At 37.1% G+C, this 16,085-nt stretch overlaps 1 protein-coding gene across 1 annotated transcript; it reads left to right on the top strand.

Moving 5' to 3' along the window:
• Positions 1-7,446: 7,446 nt before the first annotated feature.
• On the top strand, positions 7,447-8,220 carry LOC145692165 (52 kDa repressor of the inhibitor of the protein kinase-like). The gene has a single exon (XM_081767464.1). The coding sequence runs from the start codon at positions 7,447-7,449 to the stop codon at positions 8,218-8,220; it is 774 nt and encodes a 257-aa protein (XP_081623590.1).
• Positions 8,221-16,085: the final 7,865 nt, after the last annotated feature.

The following is a 16,085-nucleotide window of genomic DNA, read 5'->3' as shown; positions in this document are numbered from 1 at the left end:
AGTATCACAAAAAAATGCATTGAAAAATCGGCACATAGTACAATATGTTAGTGTATAGAAATTGTTAACTGTAAACAGTTGACTCATTACAATGAATTTCATAAAACATATTCATAAATAAAAGAAGGTTGTATTGAAAAATTACTACTACATCTGTCTTTGTTAAATGAAAATACTCTTCAGAAATATTGAACAATTAGTTTAATAATTATGGCTCCAAAGAAATATTATATTTTAGACTGATGTGTGGTTCTGAAGAACGATGTATAAACATACAAAACGAAAATAATAATGAAAGCGTAACGTTACAAGAACTGTTACATTGTTTGTAGCTACAGTCACACGTTGGTGCTAGTGGTCTACTATTCCATGCTTAATTGCATGCATCAAGAGCATGCCCGCGACCGTTCGGTCTCTATAATGGTCTGGTACCGCCAAACAAGGCACCTCGCCTGTAGTTGCTCGTGACTGGACCTGAGTTTTCAAGCAAAAGGTGCACCGCCAGGATTTGTACCCTAATCCTGACTCGCCTTGCGATGTAACCCTCATTCTATAAGGAGTGGGATACGCGCACTGCGCGACCAGACCGAAGTCCTAAATGCTTACCAGCTGACCTACTGGTGGAAGCGATCCTGCTAGTTGGTCAGCCTCTACCATATTCTGCAGGCATGGTGCCAGAGCTGTTCAAGGCAAGGTCACCTCCCGCACATGTTCACCGTTACCCAGGTTCCTGGGATTAGCTCCCATATGCTACCGAATCCCAAGGTATGACCACAGCCCGGCAGAGTTCAACCCAATCCAGGAACCTCAGGCAATGCCCGAGGGGGCTCGCTTCCCGACCCTGTCTAACTCTATCGTTCAACTGGCAACCACCTTCGCGTGTAGAGGTACCACGCACACGTCGAGATACTTTGCATCTCATCCCGAAGCCAATGTTACATGTTGATTTTGGTTCCGGACCATATCCTACAAAGTTTCTTCCTTGGCATAGGATCAGAGCCGTTACCCAGATTCCTGGGTTTGGCCCCACCCCCACTTCCGGTCAATCCCCTTGCAGGCACGAATCCGACACTCCCCTCCCGGTAGGATCGTCAAAGCAATACGGGAATACCTCTCTTTAGCGTGATGAGGTACCACGAACACGTTGAGATACTCGGTATCTCTTCTCAGACCTAATAACACGTGAAAGTTGCCATTTGGTAGAAGGGCCGTGGCCACTGCTCTTCCCCGGTAGAACCGTCCGAAGGAGCTACAGTCACAGTACGATGTTAAGCTTTAAGAAGGAAACTCTAAAAAGCGAACTATTTGAGTGATATTATATAGACAATACAGTCAAATAGACGTGGCCAATACACTTTATCACCCTAACGACACAATGGATACGTTTTGACCTCACCACTATGTTGGACACCCAAGAAAACCTTCCGAAATCAAACATGAAGCTTCTATCTTTTAAAAAAAGTGGTTACTTCAAACTTTTTGGAAAATCTGTTCAAATTTAAACTTTTAATGCTCGTAATTCAAACACGCTAGCGATCGATGATTTCTCCGGTTGCCTATTTCATATGTTAAAAGGACTTGAATGATCATAGTATGGATATGAAGTAAGAGTGACACGCTGCAAAATTCCTTAGTGGATCATCTAAAGGTGTGAACGTAGAAAGGGAGCTTCTGCTTTGAATAAACCAAAGTAAGTTGATTGCCCTTGTTAATCGTTTATGTTTTACAAACCCAGTCTCGTGTTTTATCTCATGCATTGTGTATTTTTTTTTTAAAAAAGTTCAAAGTTATAGCGAGTAATACCTGGATATACTTTCCAAAACACTGTTTCATCCTAATTTGATGATTATATCCTGAAAACTCTGGAGCAATGAATCGAAGTGCTGGACATGCATTTAAAATTCCTCCAGATTTTAAGACTGTTATTTCCAGTGCTTCAAAAGCATATATCAATTCATGTAGCAATGGGTCATCGTAATTAAAGGTATGCCCTGCAATGAATCCCCACAGACAATTCATAACGGATGCGTGAAATGTGTGGTTCATTAGAACTCCCTTGGATCCACATTCTTCATTTCTGTGTTGCAACATTTCTGTTAAACGTACAGCTTCATGTATGATAATTGATTCCATAGAATTCTTTCCAAAGCCTAAATTGCTCAACACCTTCATGCTTATCCTTCTATGTTCCAACCAGGATGATCCACTTGTGAATATAATTCCTGGAATAAAAGACCCATATTTATGACCACGGAGTATATAGTTACCTTGCGGATTGTCAAATGAATAAAAAAGTTAATTGATACACTTTTATCATTTGAAAAAAAACGGTAGAATAGGCAAGTACATTTATGTTTGCAATTTCATAATTTTGAAAATAATATAGTGCCACGTTATTCCAAAGTAAAATATATTTCATCTTGTTAGGATATTCTAATTTCAAGTTACAAACAGGTTTATTATTATGCTTTGAAATCACGATACGTACAAATTATCAAAGATCACGTACAATTACCATTAAATATGCTTAATTTTTTCTAAAGTTGTAAATAAAAAGAATGTATAGGATGATCTATACACTGGCATAACATGAGAAACTTGGTGTGAATGTACAACTCAGGTGGGTTCCTAGTAACATAAGATCTCACAAGCTTAAGACTTTTCTGAATGAAAACAGTCCGATTATATAGATATTATATTTGCTTTCTAGATTGTTCCTAAGTTTTACTGTAGATAGAACACAAGAACACTAAGAATATGAAATGAAGTCCTAGTTTTACATGTCTTAGTTTCATACCGCAATTTATAAGAATGCTCACCGTCTCAAAACTCGACAAATATGGCCTGTAACATTCATTTCCAACTGAATGTATTGTCAGGTTACAATGTGTTAGTCTCGTCATCAGTAAACTTCGTGGAGGGAAGAACAAGCAGATATGTGACTTGACATTAATAAAATATAATGGTGACAGGTAAATAAGAACATCACAGTGCAATCGGCGGTTTTTCATACATACAACAGTTCCATTGTTGCGCGTTGTTGTGTTCAGTTGAATAATAAAAATGGTTTTAAAATGTTTGTAAATAAAATCTCCAACTTAAAGACAGTAAGAGAAATAGCGGAATAATGTTTGAAGTTTGCCCTGAGTTTCTCTATCGTTGGAAGATCTCATACTTCCCTCTGGATGGCGCTAGTTGTGCCTGTATGTACCTGTGAGGCGTTCAGCTGTAGAGCGGCGCATTGTAACAGGTAATATAAATGGGTGTAGTTCGTTAATGGTCTGATGTGACCTTATAATATCGAATAGTGAAACGAAATTCGTTTTATTATAGTAAAAACAATTAGTGAGAATTACGGCTTAGTTTATGATTAATCGAGACTCAATGTTAAATCTAACCTCTAAATTAATATTCTTTTTAAAAAGTTTTGACGCAAAGGTGAGAAAAGAAAAAATGAGTGATTTATTCTGATTTGTTTGTTAGATTTAAGTCGTATTTGGGGATCCTTGAAAAAAAAAGGATGAAATACTATTCTGAATTTGGCATATGCCTTTTGATTTAGACTTAATATATGGGCTGGTTTTGCTGTTCAATAACCTTTTTGACTAGTTTTTTTCACCAATTCAAACATTCGGAGCAAACCAAGAAAAATAAAATAAAGGGAATTAATAGCGTTAATCGAATGGCATTAAGAGCTATTACCTTATTGCACTTTATTGTGGGGATTTTATACGCCTTCTATTTTCTGTCAAACAAACCTTGAAAAAAAGCTAACAGCTTACTGTTATATACTATTGCTATAAAAGAAACAGACTTAAGTGAAGACGAATGCTATTTCCATTTCCATATATTTTCTTGTTATTTGATCTACATATATTATAATAAAGTTTTGTTACCTGTTATTGGAAATAGGTTTTGTTGAATTGCCATTACAACTGGTAACCAACTATACCGCTTCCAACAAAATGCGCTCACCTACAACGATATGTTGTATTTTTAATTGTATTCTTTGGGCAAAATATGTGATCTTTTCTATAAAATATGCACTAGCCAGCTAGGTTAAAAAGAAGAAGAAAAGGAAACATATCTTGTTATAAATCCGTGTATGTTTTGTTGTTTATATTTCACCAAGACGATGTGTTTATATGTTACTATGGGAACAGAAGGAAGGTTAGACATAATGTCAACTACCTTTTAACGATAATAGAGTTTATAAAAAAGAAGGTATACAATAAACGACATTTTGCATTATGTCAATTTAGTGTAATCATTGTGTGGCTCAATAAGATAATATCATGTTAGAATCAGGACAATAAAACGAAAAATAATAAACAGTTCTTATATATTTTATGGTGCCGAAACTCGGGAAACCTTGTGTATCGTTCAGAAATTTTAGTAAAACGATCACAATTGAGCCTAATATTAATTATACTATTCCAAGAAGGCAGGGCCGTACCCAAGGGGGGGCCAAGGGGGTCATGGCCCCCCTCACCAGCTAATGATGTATTTTAAACAAGTAAACAGTTAAACGAAAAATGAAATAAGTTTTTCATTGATACTTTATTCGGTGGAAGTTTATAATAAAAACAGAAATGAAAGGGTCCGGTTTATGTTTTCTTTCTTATTTTTCTTGACAAATTCACTTTACACAAGTTAGATAAAAACTGTGTTGCTAAGTTTTTTTTTTTTTTTTTTTTTTTTTTTAACGTTTGGATTTAACCAAACATTCTGGTCAGTGTTCCAATATTCGTGCTACATTTTATTTTTTTAAAGAAAAAGCACGAAAGCATTTTATATGAAAGCAAACAAAAAAAGAAATGGTATTAACGCTGAATGTTCTAATTATAAACCAGATACTAGTTGTTTACCCTCTTTTTCTTGCAATATATTCGCCACAGAGCTACACCGATGAACAGCATAAGAAATTAACATATATTCTATTTTTCTCTCTACCTGTCTTAGGCTAATAGAAAGCATTCCTAATTTCCCGAGAGTTTTCTTTTAAAATTTTAATTCCATTATAATTTATTTTATAGGTGTTTATGGACATTACCGGCATCTACGGCCTTAAGCCTGCAGACCAGTAGTCAGGATTATTTCATTGGGAGGGTACAGCCTTTTAATGGGAGCGCCTACTAGAACCTTATATATATATTAAAACATGTTAAATAATTTATGTTGATTTGTCACTTGAGGTGCCCGGCCCCCTTGGGAGCCCCGTAACTACGGACCTGTACGCATGAGGGATGACATCCCTCGCCATGCCCACTATTATGCGAAGAGGGCAGGATGAAGATAATGGCGAAGGAAAGAAGCGGCCTGGGATCCAACCCTGACATTTGCTTGGGGTCAGTGAGGAAAAAGCAGAAAAAAACTCTCAATTGGAATTTCTGGCCAGAAAAAGTTGTTACACCTTTTCGACCGAGTGAATACTTCGGAAATGGTACCTGGGACCGCTCGCACCAAACGCGAGAGCTTATGACAGCAGGCTGACAAACTATAATCGAAATTTAAAAGCGTCCCGACTGTTTGTTAGAACAATTGTCATATTTTTTGTACTCTTTCTTCGCTAAAAAATCAATTCTGATTGTATATATGTACTGCACGTTATTATACATTAGTCTATTAATTTAAACATTTGTGATTATAGAATAATAATATTATTATTTTTGAACATTAAAAATCACGACACTTAAGTAGCAGATCTACTGTTAAACACAAAAGAAGTTAGAAGCGGCCCAGAAATGTCATTCATTTCTTGATTTCTGAAAATTAAATATCAACAATGGACTTGAATGTATAAATCTATGTTCTGTGAAGTAACGTTTGAAGATTAGGAAATTCTGTGATTCTGACATCTAAATACCTAGATTTCGCGCTCGGAGAATTTAATAACTTTTATTTAGTTTTATTTATTTTTAACAGACTGGTACGGGAAGTGTGGTGGTGTTTTTGAGCTTCGTACTTCGGTATTGGAGTGGCTTTTGAACTGCACAATAGAGCGGAACATCCGTCGATGGCTCAATATATGCGACAAAGCTAGATTGGGAGGTAGCAATAAATTAAGGAACAAACATGGTGCAGTCTTAAGGTCACTGACCCTGTCATTTTTCGCGCTCCCTGGGTGTCTTTCTTTCATCTCTTTTGTGAGAATGAGAAAAAAAGAACTGTCCCCACCAGTGCTATGTTGGAAAGCTTGCGGAGTGCGTATGTATCTGTGTATGTGTTCGTGCCTTTCAGTGCTGAATGCGCGTGTTCATCCCTTTCAGGGAGAAGAGTGGTATTTTTGTTTTTGTTTTAATTAGTGAAGTGTACTCTGAATTTGATTTCGGGTTAGTGAAATGAAGCGGAAAGAGGATATACGCAACTTTTTTGTCAAAAAAAAGTAAAGAAGCCCCTGAAGATACAACGGTTCCTCAACATAAAGTAGCAGAGTCGTCTGTTCATCGCGTGAATACAACTTTTGAAGAAACCAGCAGTGCATCGACAAAGTTTTCCTCTCTGCCTTCATCTCACTCAAATGATATTGGGAACTTCGTTGGCATAAAATTGGATAATTTATAAAAGGTGAACTTGTTAAAAAATCTTTGGAAACCAGATAAACTATATAATTTTCCCTGTGAAGAAGCACAAGGCCGTAAGCGGTTTTTCCAGAGAAGATGGCTGGAAGACTTTAGTTGGTTTGCCTACTCCCACAAGAAAAGAGGTCTGTTCTGTGCGATTTGTGTTCTGTTTACGGAAAAGAAGGAAGCAGGTCACCAGAGTCTAAGTGCATTCGTGACGAAACCTTTTTACAATTTAAAGAAAGCAATAGAGTCCTTCAAACAGCATGAAAGTAACTAATACCATAGATATGCAGCAGCGAATAGGGTGACAGTATGTAATTTCATTGAGGGGAAAATAGTCAGCATCGATCAACAAATTGACAGCCAGAAAAAAATAGAAGTACAAGAAAATAGGAAAAAGCTCGTACGTATCGTGGAAACTATTCGTTTGTGTGGTCAACAGAACCTAACCCTGCGAGGAACACAGGACTGGGGTCGGATTGAGTTGTCAACTCCAAAACATAATGATGGCAACTTCAGGAGTCTTCTGCGATATCGCGCCAAATCTGGAGACACAGTTCTTGAAGAACATTTGAAAAATAGTCCGAAAAACGGTATGTACACTAGTGCTAAAGTGCAAAATGCTTTAATAGATTCGTTTAGACATTTAATACAATCTAAAATCGTGGACAAAGTAAAACAAAGCAAATATTTCAGTATTCTCGCTGATGAAACAACGGATGTTTCTCAAACAGAACAATTCTCTCTGTGTGCGTGATATGAGGATCTCGATGGGTGTGTGCTTAAAGAAGACTTCCTGTGTTTTGTGCCTGTATATGATGTGACCGGAAAGGGCTTATCAACAGTGATAGAAGACAATGTAAATAGTCTCGGCTTGGACATGAACAATTTAAGAGGACAAGGCTACGACGGCGCCGGAGCCATGAGTGGGGAGTTTAGGGGAGTTCAGGCACTAATCAAGAAACGTTATCCTAAGGCCTTCTACACACATTGTATGTCCCATTGCCTTAATCTGTGCCTTTCTGATGCTTCGAAGGTGCAAAATATTCGTAATGCAATGGGAGTTATATCTGAATGCTGCACATTTATTCGTGCAAGTGCAAAACGAACAAGAATTCTGGAAGATAAAATTAAACAGCTTCTGCCGAACTGTGACAAAAGTAGGCTACAAAATGTTTGTGAAACTCGATGGTGCGAGAGGCATGAAGCTGTGCTACTCTTTAAAGAAATGTTAAAGCCTATTATTGCTGCTCTTGAAGAAATAAAAAGTAGCCCAGAGGTAGGCGAAGCATCATTGAAGGCTTCATTACTTTTGCACAGCATCTATAGTACACCATTTTTAGTGTATTTGCTTGTGTTGTGTAAGTTACTGAGTGTAACGTTCACACTCTCAAAACGGCTGCAGAAGAATGACATTGATCTAGTGAATGCTTTCGCTGAGATCAATCTTATCAAAAAATCTTTGCAAGCTATAAGAGAAAAGTCCACATCAGAATTTCAAAATATATTTGAAAATCTTACAGACCTTGCATCCGAACTAGAACTTGAAATACCTATGCCACGAGCGAACAAATTTAAAAAAACACCGGCCGAGCATTTCCACTTCGAACCCAGAAACTTACTACCGCGCTTCAATTTTTATTCCGTTCGTTGACGATCTAATTTCTTCACTGGAAGAGCGATTCCTACATCATGGGGAAACCATTTCGTCACTGCAGTTTTTCATCCCTCGGTTCTGTGATGTTCCATTTGAAAAAATCAAAGACTGTATTGACGTTTACAAAGATGATCTTGATAATCCATTTGAAGATTTAATGAAGGCGGAGTGGGATTTATGGAGATTGAAGTGGAGAGAGAGTGCAGACCGCCCAGCAACAGCCATTGCCGGATTAACAGCTTGCTCTCCATCAGTTTCCAAACGTTTTTACAATGCTTCACATTCTAGCTGTCTTACCAGTGAGCACAGCAACAGTGGAGAGGAGCTTCTCTACTTGGAGACTCCTGAAAACGTATTTAAGAAATACAACAAGCGAGGACAGACTCTCTGGTTTAGCACTCCTGTTATACACCGCCACGTAAACGTAACAAACGATGAAGTAATCACCTTCTTTGCTCAGTTACATTCTCGGCGTCTTCAGCTGACTTTATAGGTGAGTAGGACCTTCATTTATTTTATTACATTTCTGCATGTTTTTATATGTTATTTCAGCCTTGTGTTTATGTTGTAAAAAGTTGAACGTAGATTTGGGATCCGAACATTTTTCGTTTAATTTACTCATGTTCATACCCCACTCCCAAATGCCACTAACGGCATAGTCTTTATGGGTACATACAAACTAATGTCCCAATGACACGCTTAGTTTCATCTATTTAGCTTATTGCATAAAGTGTAGGTATGTTTTTAAAGTATTCTGAGTGTGGTGCTGCCCCCCCCCCCGTCAAAAAAATCCTGGGTACGGCCCTGCAAGAAGGGGCACAAAAATAGATAGACGTGTCAAGATGAGTGACATTGAAGACGAAGTGGTTGATAACAGTATGAGTGAGACCGAAACAAATCCTACTGAAAGTATGGTTGATCCATTCAAACAACTATCACAACAAATATCTCAGTAAAATATGCAGTTACATCAACAATTTGATAGAAAAATGAATCAACTTAAGGATGAATTTTCACAACAATGTAAGGATGAATTTTCTCAACTTAATGAATTACATCAACTTCTTGAGAGCAAGTTGGACAAACAACAGCAGCAGTTGGATACTAAGTTAGTTGGAATACAACAGCGTTTAGACCAGCGCTTAGGACAAATGATGGAACGAAAGGATCAGCACATGGAACAGGTTAAAGAAATGTCATCACAGGTTAATATGAGTGCTTTAAATGAACCTGAACCTTCTACAGAAACAACTGAAAATGCATATTTTAAGTTTACATTAGTGAAATTTGCTGAATGTTCACAAAAGCATACTGCTGTATTGGTTGGATCAGACTATCCTAACTTTTCTTCTCAGTCGAATGTTTTTGATTGTCTTATAGATGCTGCCTGTAATGACGATAATGGTATGCATCAATGTGTGAAAAGTTATGATCGTTTTCGTCTAGTGAATGCTATTGGCTTCTTGTATTCACAGTATCATGTTGAATATGTATCATGTCATGATATTAATCCTGAAGATGAAGTAATGGTAATAGAATCATTTAATGATATGTACATGTAATTAGTACCAAGAAGAAAGTTGATTCCAGTATTCGTGAAATTTAGAAAGAAAACGTGTGTTCCCACCAATGTTTGTATTGAGTGGTCGATTGAGTTGAACTTGTTGAACTGTGCATTCAATGAGAAGACAAAAAAGATAATATTGAACAATCCGATGATGCCTTTACGGAACATGATACAGTGAGTTGATTTCAATCATCTAAGCATGGCATTGCGAGATTTTGAAAATCCTTCAGTGGTACAATACAGCAATAACTTGAACCAAATTAACCTTAATCGAAATCAACTTCGATACATTCATGTGAGATTAAAGTGTGATCCCAATGTAGAAGATGATGTTAAATACACGTGTACCGGTAATGTAACCAAACCTAACTACAGAGATGGAAGTCAAAATGATTGGCGAAGAGAAGATTGGATTGATAGAAAGAAAAAAAGTCAGACAGAAATTATCCGCCTGACAACAATGCAGCTACTTCTAAAAAGCAAAAACAGAGATACATCGTATACCCCGAGTGAGTCTTCGTGGAACAGAAACCATGGCAGGACAGACTACCTTGGATGTCATGTAAATGACAAGTACAGATCTGTTAGGAGATACGATATTTCACCACCAGTGTAACGAATGGAACTGAACCTAATTTTACCGGTGATGTAAACGAACCTAATCCTAATAACAACAGTAATAGTAATTGTGTAACCGAACCTAATCTTAGTAGTAATAGCAATAGCAATTGCGCCACACGTAGAAAGCATGTAATCATGAGATCTGATTTTCTTCGAATTAGATTTTGTAGAAAAAACATAGATGGCAAAAATTCTCAAAGTAAGAAACGAAGAACTGTAGAAGTAAATAACGCGCAATACTGTATTCCTATTTATGACTTTCAATGTAACCTATGCGAAGTCGTTGATCATGTAACTTAAGCAAAATTTGCGGCGTCTGAGAAAACCGTACTTTATTTATGTACGCGATGTTTGATAGATGGTATGTAACCTCAATAAAGAAAACGAGGAATCTTATTTATATATATTCCAACTTATTGTGTTGTAATTTTCGTTAGTTTATCTCTAAACTTATATTTAACCTAATAATTTATCTATCTATCTCGATTGCATTTTCTAATGTTGAATTTTGTTTCTACGTTTAATAATAATTCAATCACAATATGTATTTCATTCGAATATATTTGTAATATGGTTATTTCTTATTTAAAATGTTACAATAAGATTAATGAATATTCAGATTTTAAAGGCACTGAGAATAAATAGCATAATAACTTTAAGTATCAAGCCAAAAGATAATTGAAATAATTTATAAAATACATTTTATATCAAATTCTTCTTCTCAATTTGTCTAATTTAAATTTGTTAATAAACATTTTATGGCCCCGAATGGACTTAATATAGATTTATAATTCGGAATTCCTCATCGACGGTATATTATTAAAAAATATATAAGTGATTATAAGATTAATGTAAATAATGATATGGGAGTGAAATATGATGTATATGAGTAATTATGAACAGTGATTTTTGTTTATATACGAGAAAAGTCCGAAAAGTACTGATGATTAGTGTAGGAATCCTAAAGGTCCAGGATTCTTTTCTCTTATTTGTAAACTCAATAAAAGAGAGTACATACGTTCGCGCGCCATAATACAACGATATGTTGTATTTTTAATTGTATTCTTTGGGCAAAATGTGTGATCTTTTCTATAAAATATGCACTAACCAGCTAGGTTGAAAAGAAGAAGAAAAGGAAACATATCTTGTTATAAATCAGTGTACGTTTTGTTGTTTATATTTCACCAAGACGGTGTGTTTATATGTTACTATGGGAACAGAAGCAAGGTTAGACATAATGTACTCTACCTTTTAAGAATCATAAAGTTTATGAAAAAAGAACGTATACAATAAACGACATTTTGCGTTATGTCAATTTAGTGTATTCAATGTGTGGCTCCATAAGATAATATAATGTTAGAATCAGGATAATAAAACGAAAAATAATAAACAGTTGTTATACACCCGACGTGTCATCGTTAATTGTCCGTATTGGGTGTTTTGTGATTTGTGGGTTTTAGATTTAGTTCTTTAATTCTTAAAGACTTAATTGGCAAAACAACTAGTACCGGTACTGAAAATTTCCTGGGACATAATTATATATGTGTATTTATTACGCAACAGCGTATACTGCCAACGCTTGCTATTATATGTCACCCTACTCTAGTTTTATCACTGTTATTCGCTTTCTTTTTTCAGATTCTAAAGCCGACTGTTTACATCATACAACCGGCCAGTTGAAAATAACTGGATTAGTGTGTAATGTCTTTACTCACACTATTTTCTTTCTTCACGGTGTTCCTAAAGTACGAGTCTTGAAATTAGGATATTACAAGATGAAAAGCAGAGTGGTCAACCACGCTACACGCATTAACTTTAAATGTTCCTTTCAGGCTACCTACTCTGGCTCGCATGTATATTTTCAACACTTCTGCTGCACAGTAATCAATTGTATTTTGCTATTATTTCTTAACATACTATCATTCGCCTTTCGATACACACTTTCTAAGAAACTTCTCCTAGAAGAAATAATCCGAACCTTCTTAACCAACCAAACTCACCTTACTCCGTCTATGTCGTTTGAGATATCTAGATATTATCTACTCTATTGTGACTCTACCATAGCACGACGAGCAAATATGGGAGGAGCCAGTGCCTTAGATCCTTCGATTAGTCATCGTCAATATTACTCTGCATCCCATAAAATAACAGTGTACCTCGTTACTACATTGTACTTCCACATTTTGTGCTATAGCTACCAAAAATCTGCAACCTAGACATCCAATCCCACTCTCCTTCTCAAATAATTTTAAGTAATATATAATCGTTTCCTACATTAGTATTCACAGTTGTTTCATCTTTTGTTTTCTTTCGTATCGCCTCTCTTATGTTACTATCAACAGTGCATTGCCTCATCCGATTTTTATTCACTTCAGTGTACCTCAAACCTACGCTCTCTCACCCCTTCTATATTTTCTGTTTGGATCTTACATGCTGACACTTCCTCCCACTGTGCACACTTTTCGATATTCCGTTGACACCGCTTTCTGGCACAGCCCAAAACATCCAACAAATAAATATTTCTTTCACCATAGCAACTGAGTCTTTTCTTTGATGGTACAATAAGTTGATTCTATATCAGCTCCAGTAAGACGGAGACAATTCTCTGTACCATCTCGCATTCGCTCCCGAGTACAGAAAAAAATAAATCCTTTTCATAGCAGTGTCTATGACACACATTCCACCACACCAAACAGGTCACTTACCTTTGTCTCACTCTTGAGCATCGTTTAACTCTAAGCCCCGTCTGAAAGAAATGGTCACTGTTTAAACTTACTAAAACGTCTTATTAGCTCCACATGGATAATACAGCCTATTACAGTTCTTAATATCTATAAGGTTTCTTTTTGCATCCAATCTTCTCACATGACTACCCTTCATGGATTGTAACATTACCTTTCATCTATGACAAACTGTAAGTTCTCGAACGTCATGCGTTATATAGCTTACGAAATAAAGCTTCTGAATCCAATACAGCAGTTGTATGACCGGATTACTTTTTCTACCATACTTAATAACATACTAAAGTTACAGTTCGAATTTACTACCATCGAATTTCAGAAACGGCATCATTTACTACTGAACATTATGAACACAGACCGCCAATATAATCTTGGCCATAAATTCGTCACTTGCCCTCCTCTTAAGTCTTCCTATTAACAACTCCGACCTTTTTGTCGCTTCTGCATATTCTTCGGCTCTTCCCGTTCATGTTATCGCTACATATGCTGCACTGTAACCCAACGTACTAAGATGACTTAATTCGTCTATATTACTGTCCAGAGCAGCCCCTAGACGAAAAGATTGTGTATTTATGTATAATCCTAACATGTGTATTTATTTATGTTTCTAACAATTTTTGTGTTTGTCTTCTCCAGCGCACCTCACCAACGTTTCTTAATCCTCCTGCCCTGATGATTATCATCTTAAGACTATAATGTCCAAGTGGATGAAATGTTTAAAATTTAATAAAGCTCAGTGTAATAAAGTGTTACTTAAAATAAATGATATTACCCTTTTCCTCACATTCCCTAGACCAGTTTCAGTCTCCTTTCTTCCCTAATCTTCCTACCTGTCACCCCGGATAGAGGGTGTAATCTATGCAATGATGATATACGTCGGCTAGCTAAATAAGGGTTATATAAAGACCATGCACTCCAACATCAACCAGTAACCAACAAAAAGCAGAAGATGGCGTTGGTGTTTTAAATTGAGCCCCGAACCTTCCATTTAAAGCCTTCCAGATCACAACCTTCATTTACAATTGTATATTTTAAAATAATGTTAAACCTTCGGAAGCTTATACCTCTAATAGATACGGTTTTATATCCATGGTTTTTGAAAGAATATACAATTACCAATTAGAACATTATGAACACCTACCTACTATCGATATAAACCCGTCTAGGCGAGAGCAGCGTCATGTTACTACTAATGCCTGCTAGTCAAACTCACGTACAGTGCATGTATTATCAGTGAGCGTGCTGACCGTGGGTAGGAAAGAGAAGATGCGTGATATATCTGAGTTCGGCCGAGGGCAGATTGTAATGCCCCTCAGGCTCGGCACGAGCATTTTGGAAATTACACGACTTGTCCGGTGCTTGAGGAGTGCTGTGTGCGTGTCTTCAACAAGTGGTGAAACCAAGTTGGAACGACGTCCAAACGTCGAGAGGTTGGATTGCCCCCTATTTACTAATGTCGGACGTCGTAGGCTGGGCAGACTGGTAAAACAGGATAGGGGGCGAACTGTGGTGGAAATAACACCAGACTTTAATGTTGGGCAGAGTACAAGTGTATATGAACACAATGCATCGAGCACTTCTAACAATGGGTCTTCGCAGTGGACGACCCATCCATTTACCAATGTTAATACGATGACGTCAGCAACTACGACTGAAATGGACAACGCCACCGGAGCTTGGAGCAGTGACAGAGCGTTGCATGGTCTGATGAATATTGATACCTTCTTCATCATGTCGATGGGAGGGTGCGAATCCATCGTTTTCCATGGGAACAGCTCCTTGACACCCGTACTGCGGGACGGAGACAAGGTCGCAACGGCTTAATTATGTTCTGAGAAACATTCACGTGTGCATCCATGAGTTCAGTGGAGCTAGTGCAAGACACCATGACGGCCGAGGCGTATCGTACACTTGGTTACAGACCACGTACACAGCTTCATGACGACCATGTTCCCAACGGCAGTGGTATTTTTGAACAAGATAAGACGCCATGTCTCAAAACCATGAGTGTGATGGAGTGGTTCGAGGAACACAGTGGCAAGTTCCAATTGATGTACTGGCCCTCCAACTCGCCGGATCTGAACCCAATTGAACACGTCTTAGATGTGATTTAACGTGCCGTCAGTGCGCATCGGCACCAGCCTGGAATTTACGGGTATTAGGTGACCTTTGTGTGCAGATGTGGTACCATCTCCCTCCAGCGACCTACTAAGAACTTATTGCTTCCATGCCAAGACGCGTCTCCTCTTTTATCCGTGCAAAAGGTTGACATACCGATTATTAGGTAGGCGGTCATAATGTTCTGGCTGGTCAGTGTGGTGTTTCATCCGAATCGATTTTTAAAATAAGTAGACTATTTAAGCACAACACTTACCTCCATTATCTTTGTAAGCAAATTTAATAAGTGGAAACATTTCACGTCCTTCTGTCTTCCTGTTCGTCAGTATTTCATTAATTGCTCTTTTTCGAGATACAGCTATTTGGATTAATCCAAACTGGTTAAATGTAAGCTCTGGTCCATATTTATTACATGCGTAAGTAATTACTTTACTTATAGAGCGAAAATGAAACAAAAGATAAACAAAATACCAAACATTACCACATAAAGCAATGCTCATTGGTTCTGCAATAAAAAGAAAAAAATAGAGAAAATTACTTCTATTGTCTTTGGTCGGTTTATTTAAAGAGAAAGCACTAAAGAATATTGTATAACATTGGTATGTTCGAAATGTCCAATTTAACGTCTGGTATGAAACTTCCATCTGTATCACAACCAATGGATGTAGCGAAATAACGTTATGACGTCATAAACCCCACACTAATTTTGAAAACACTCTGGTGTCCCTGCCAATCACGGAATAGTTGTAGTTGTTGATCAGAGTTGTGTGAAATTGAACCAAGGAGAATGTACGATTGAGAACCCAAAAGGAACT

Source organism: Thermobia domestica, chromosome 8, assembly GCF_964235325.1.
Source record: "Thermobia domestica chromosome 8, izTheDome1.hap1.1, whole genome shotgun sequence".
NCBI lineage: Eukaryota > Metazoa > Arthropoda > Insecta > Zygentoma > Lepismatidae > Thermobia > Thermobia domestica.
This window is presented reverse-complemented; position numbering and strand designations above follow the sequence as displayed.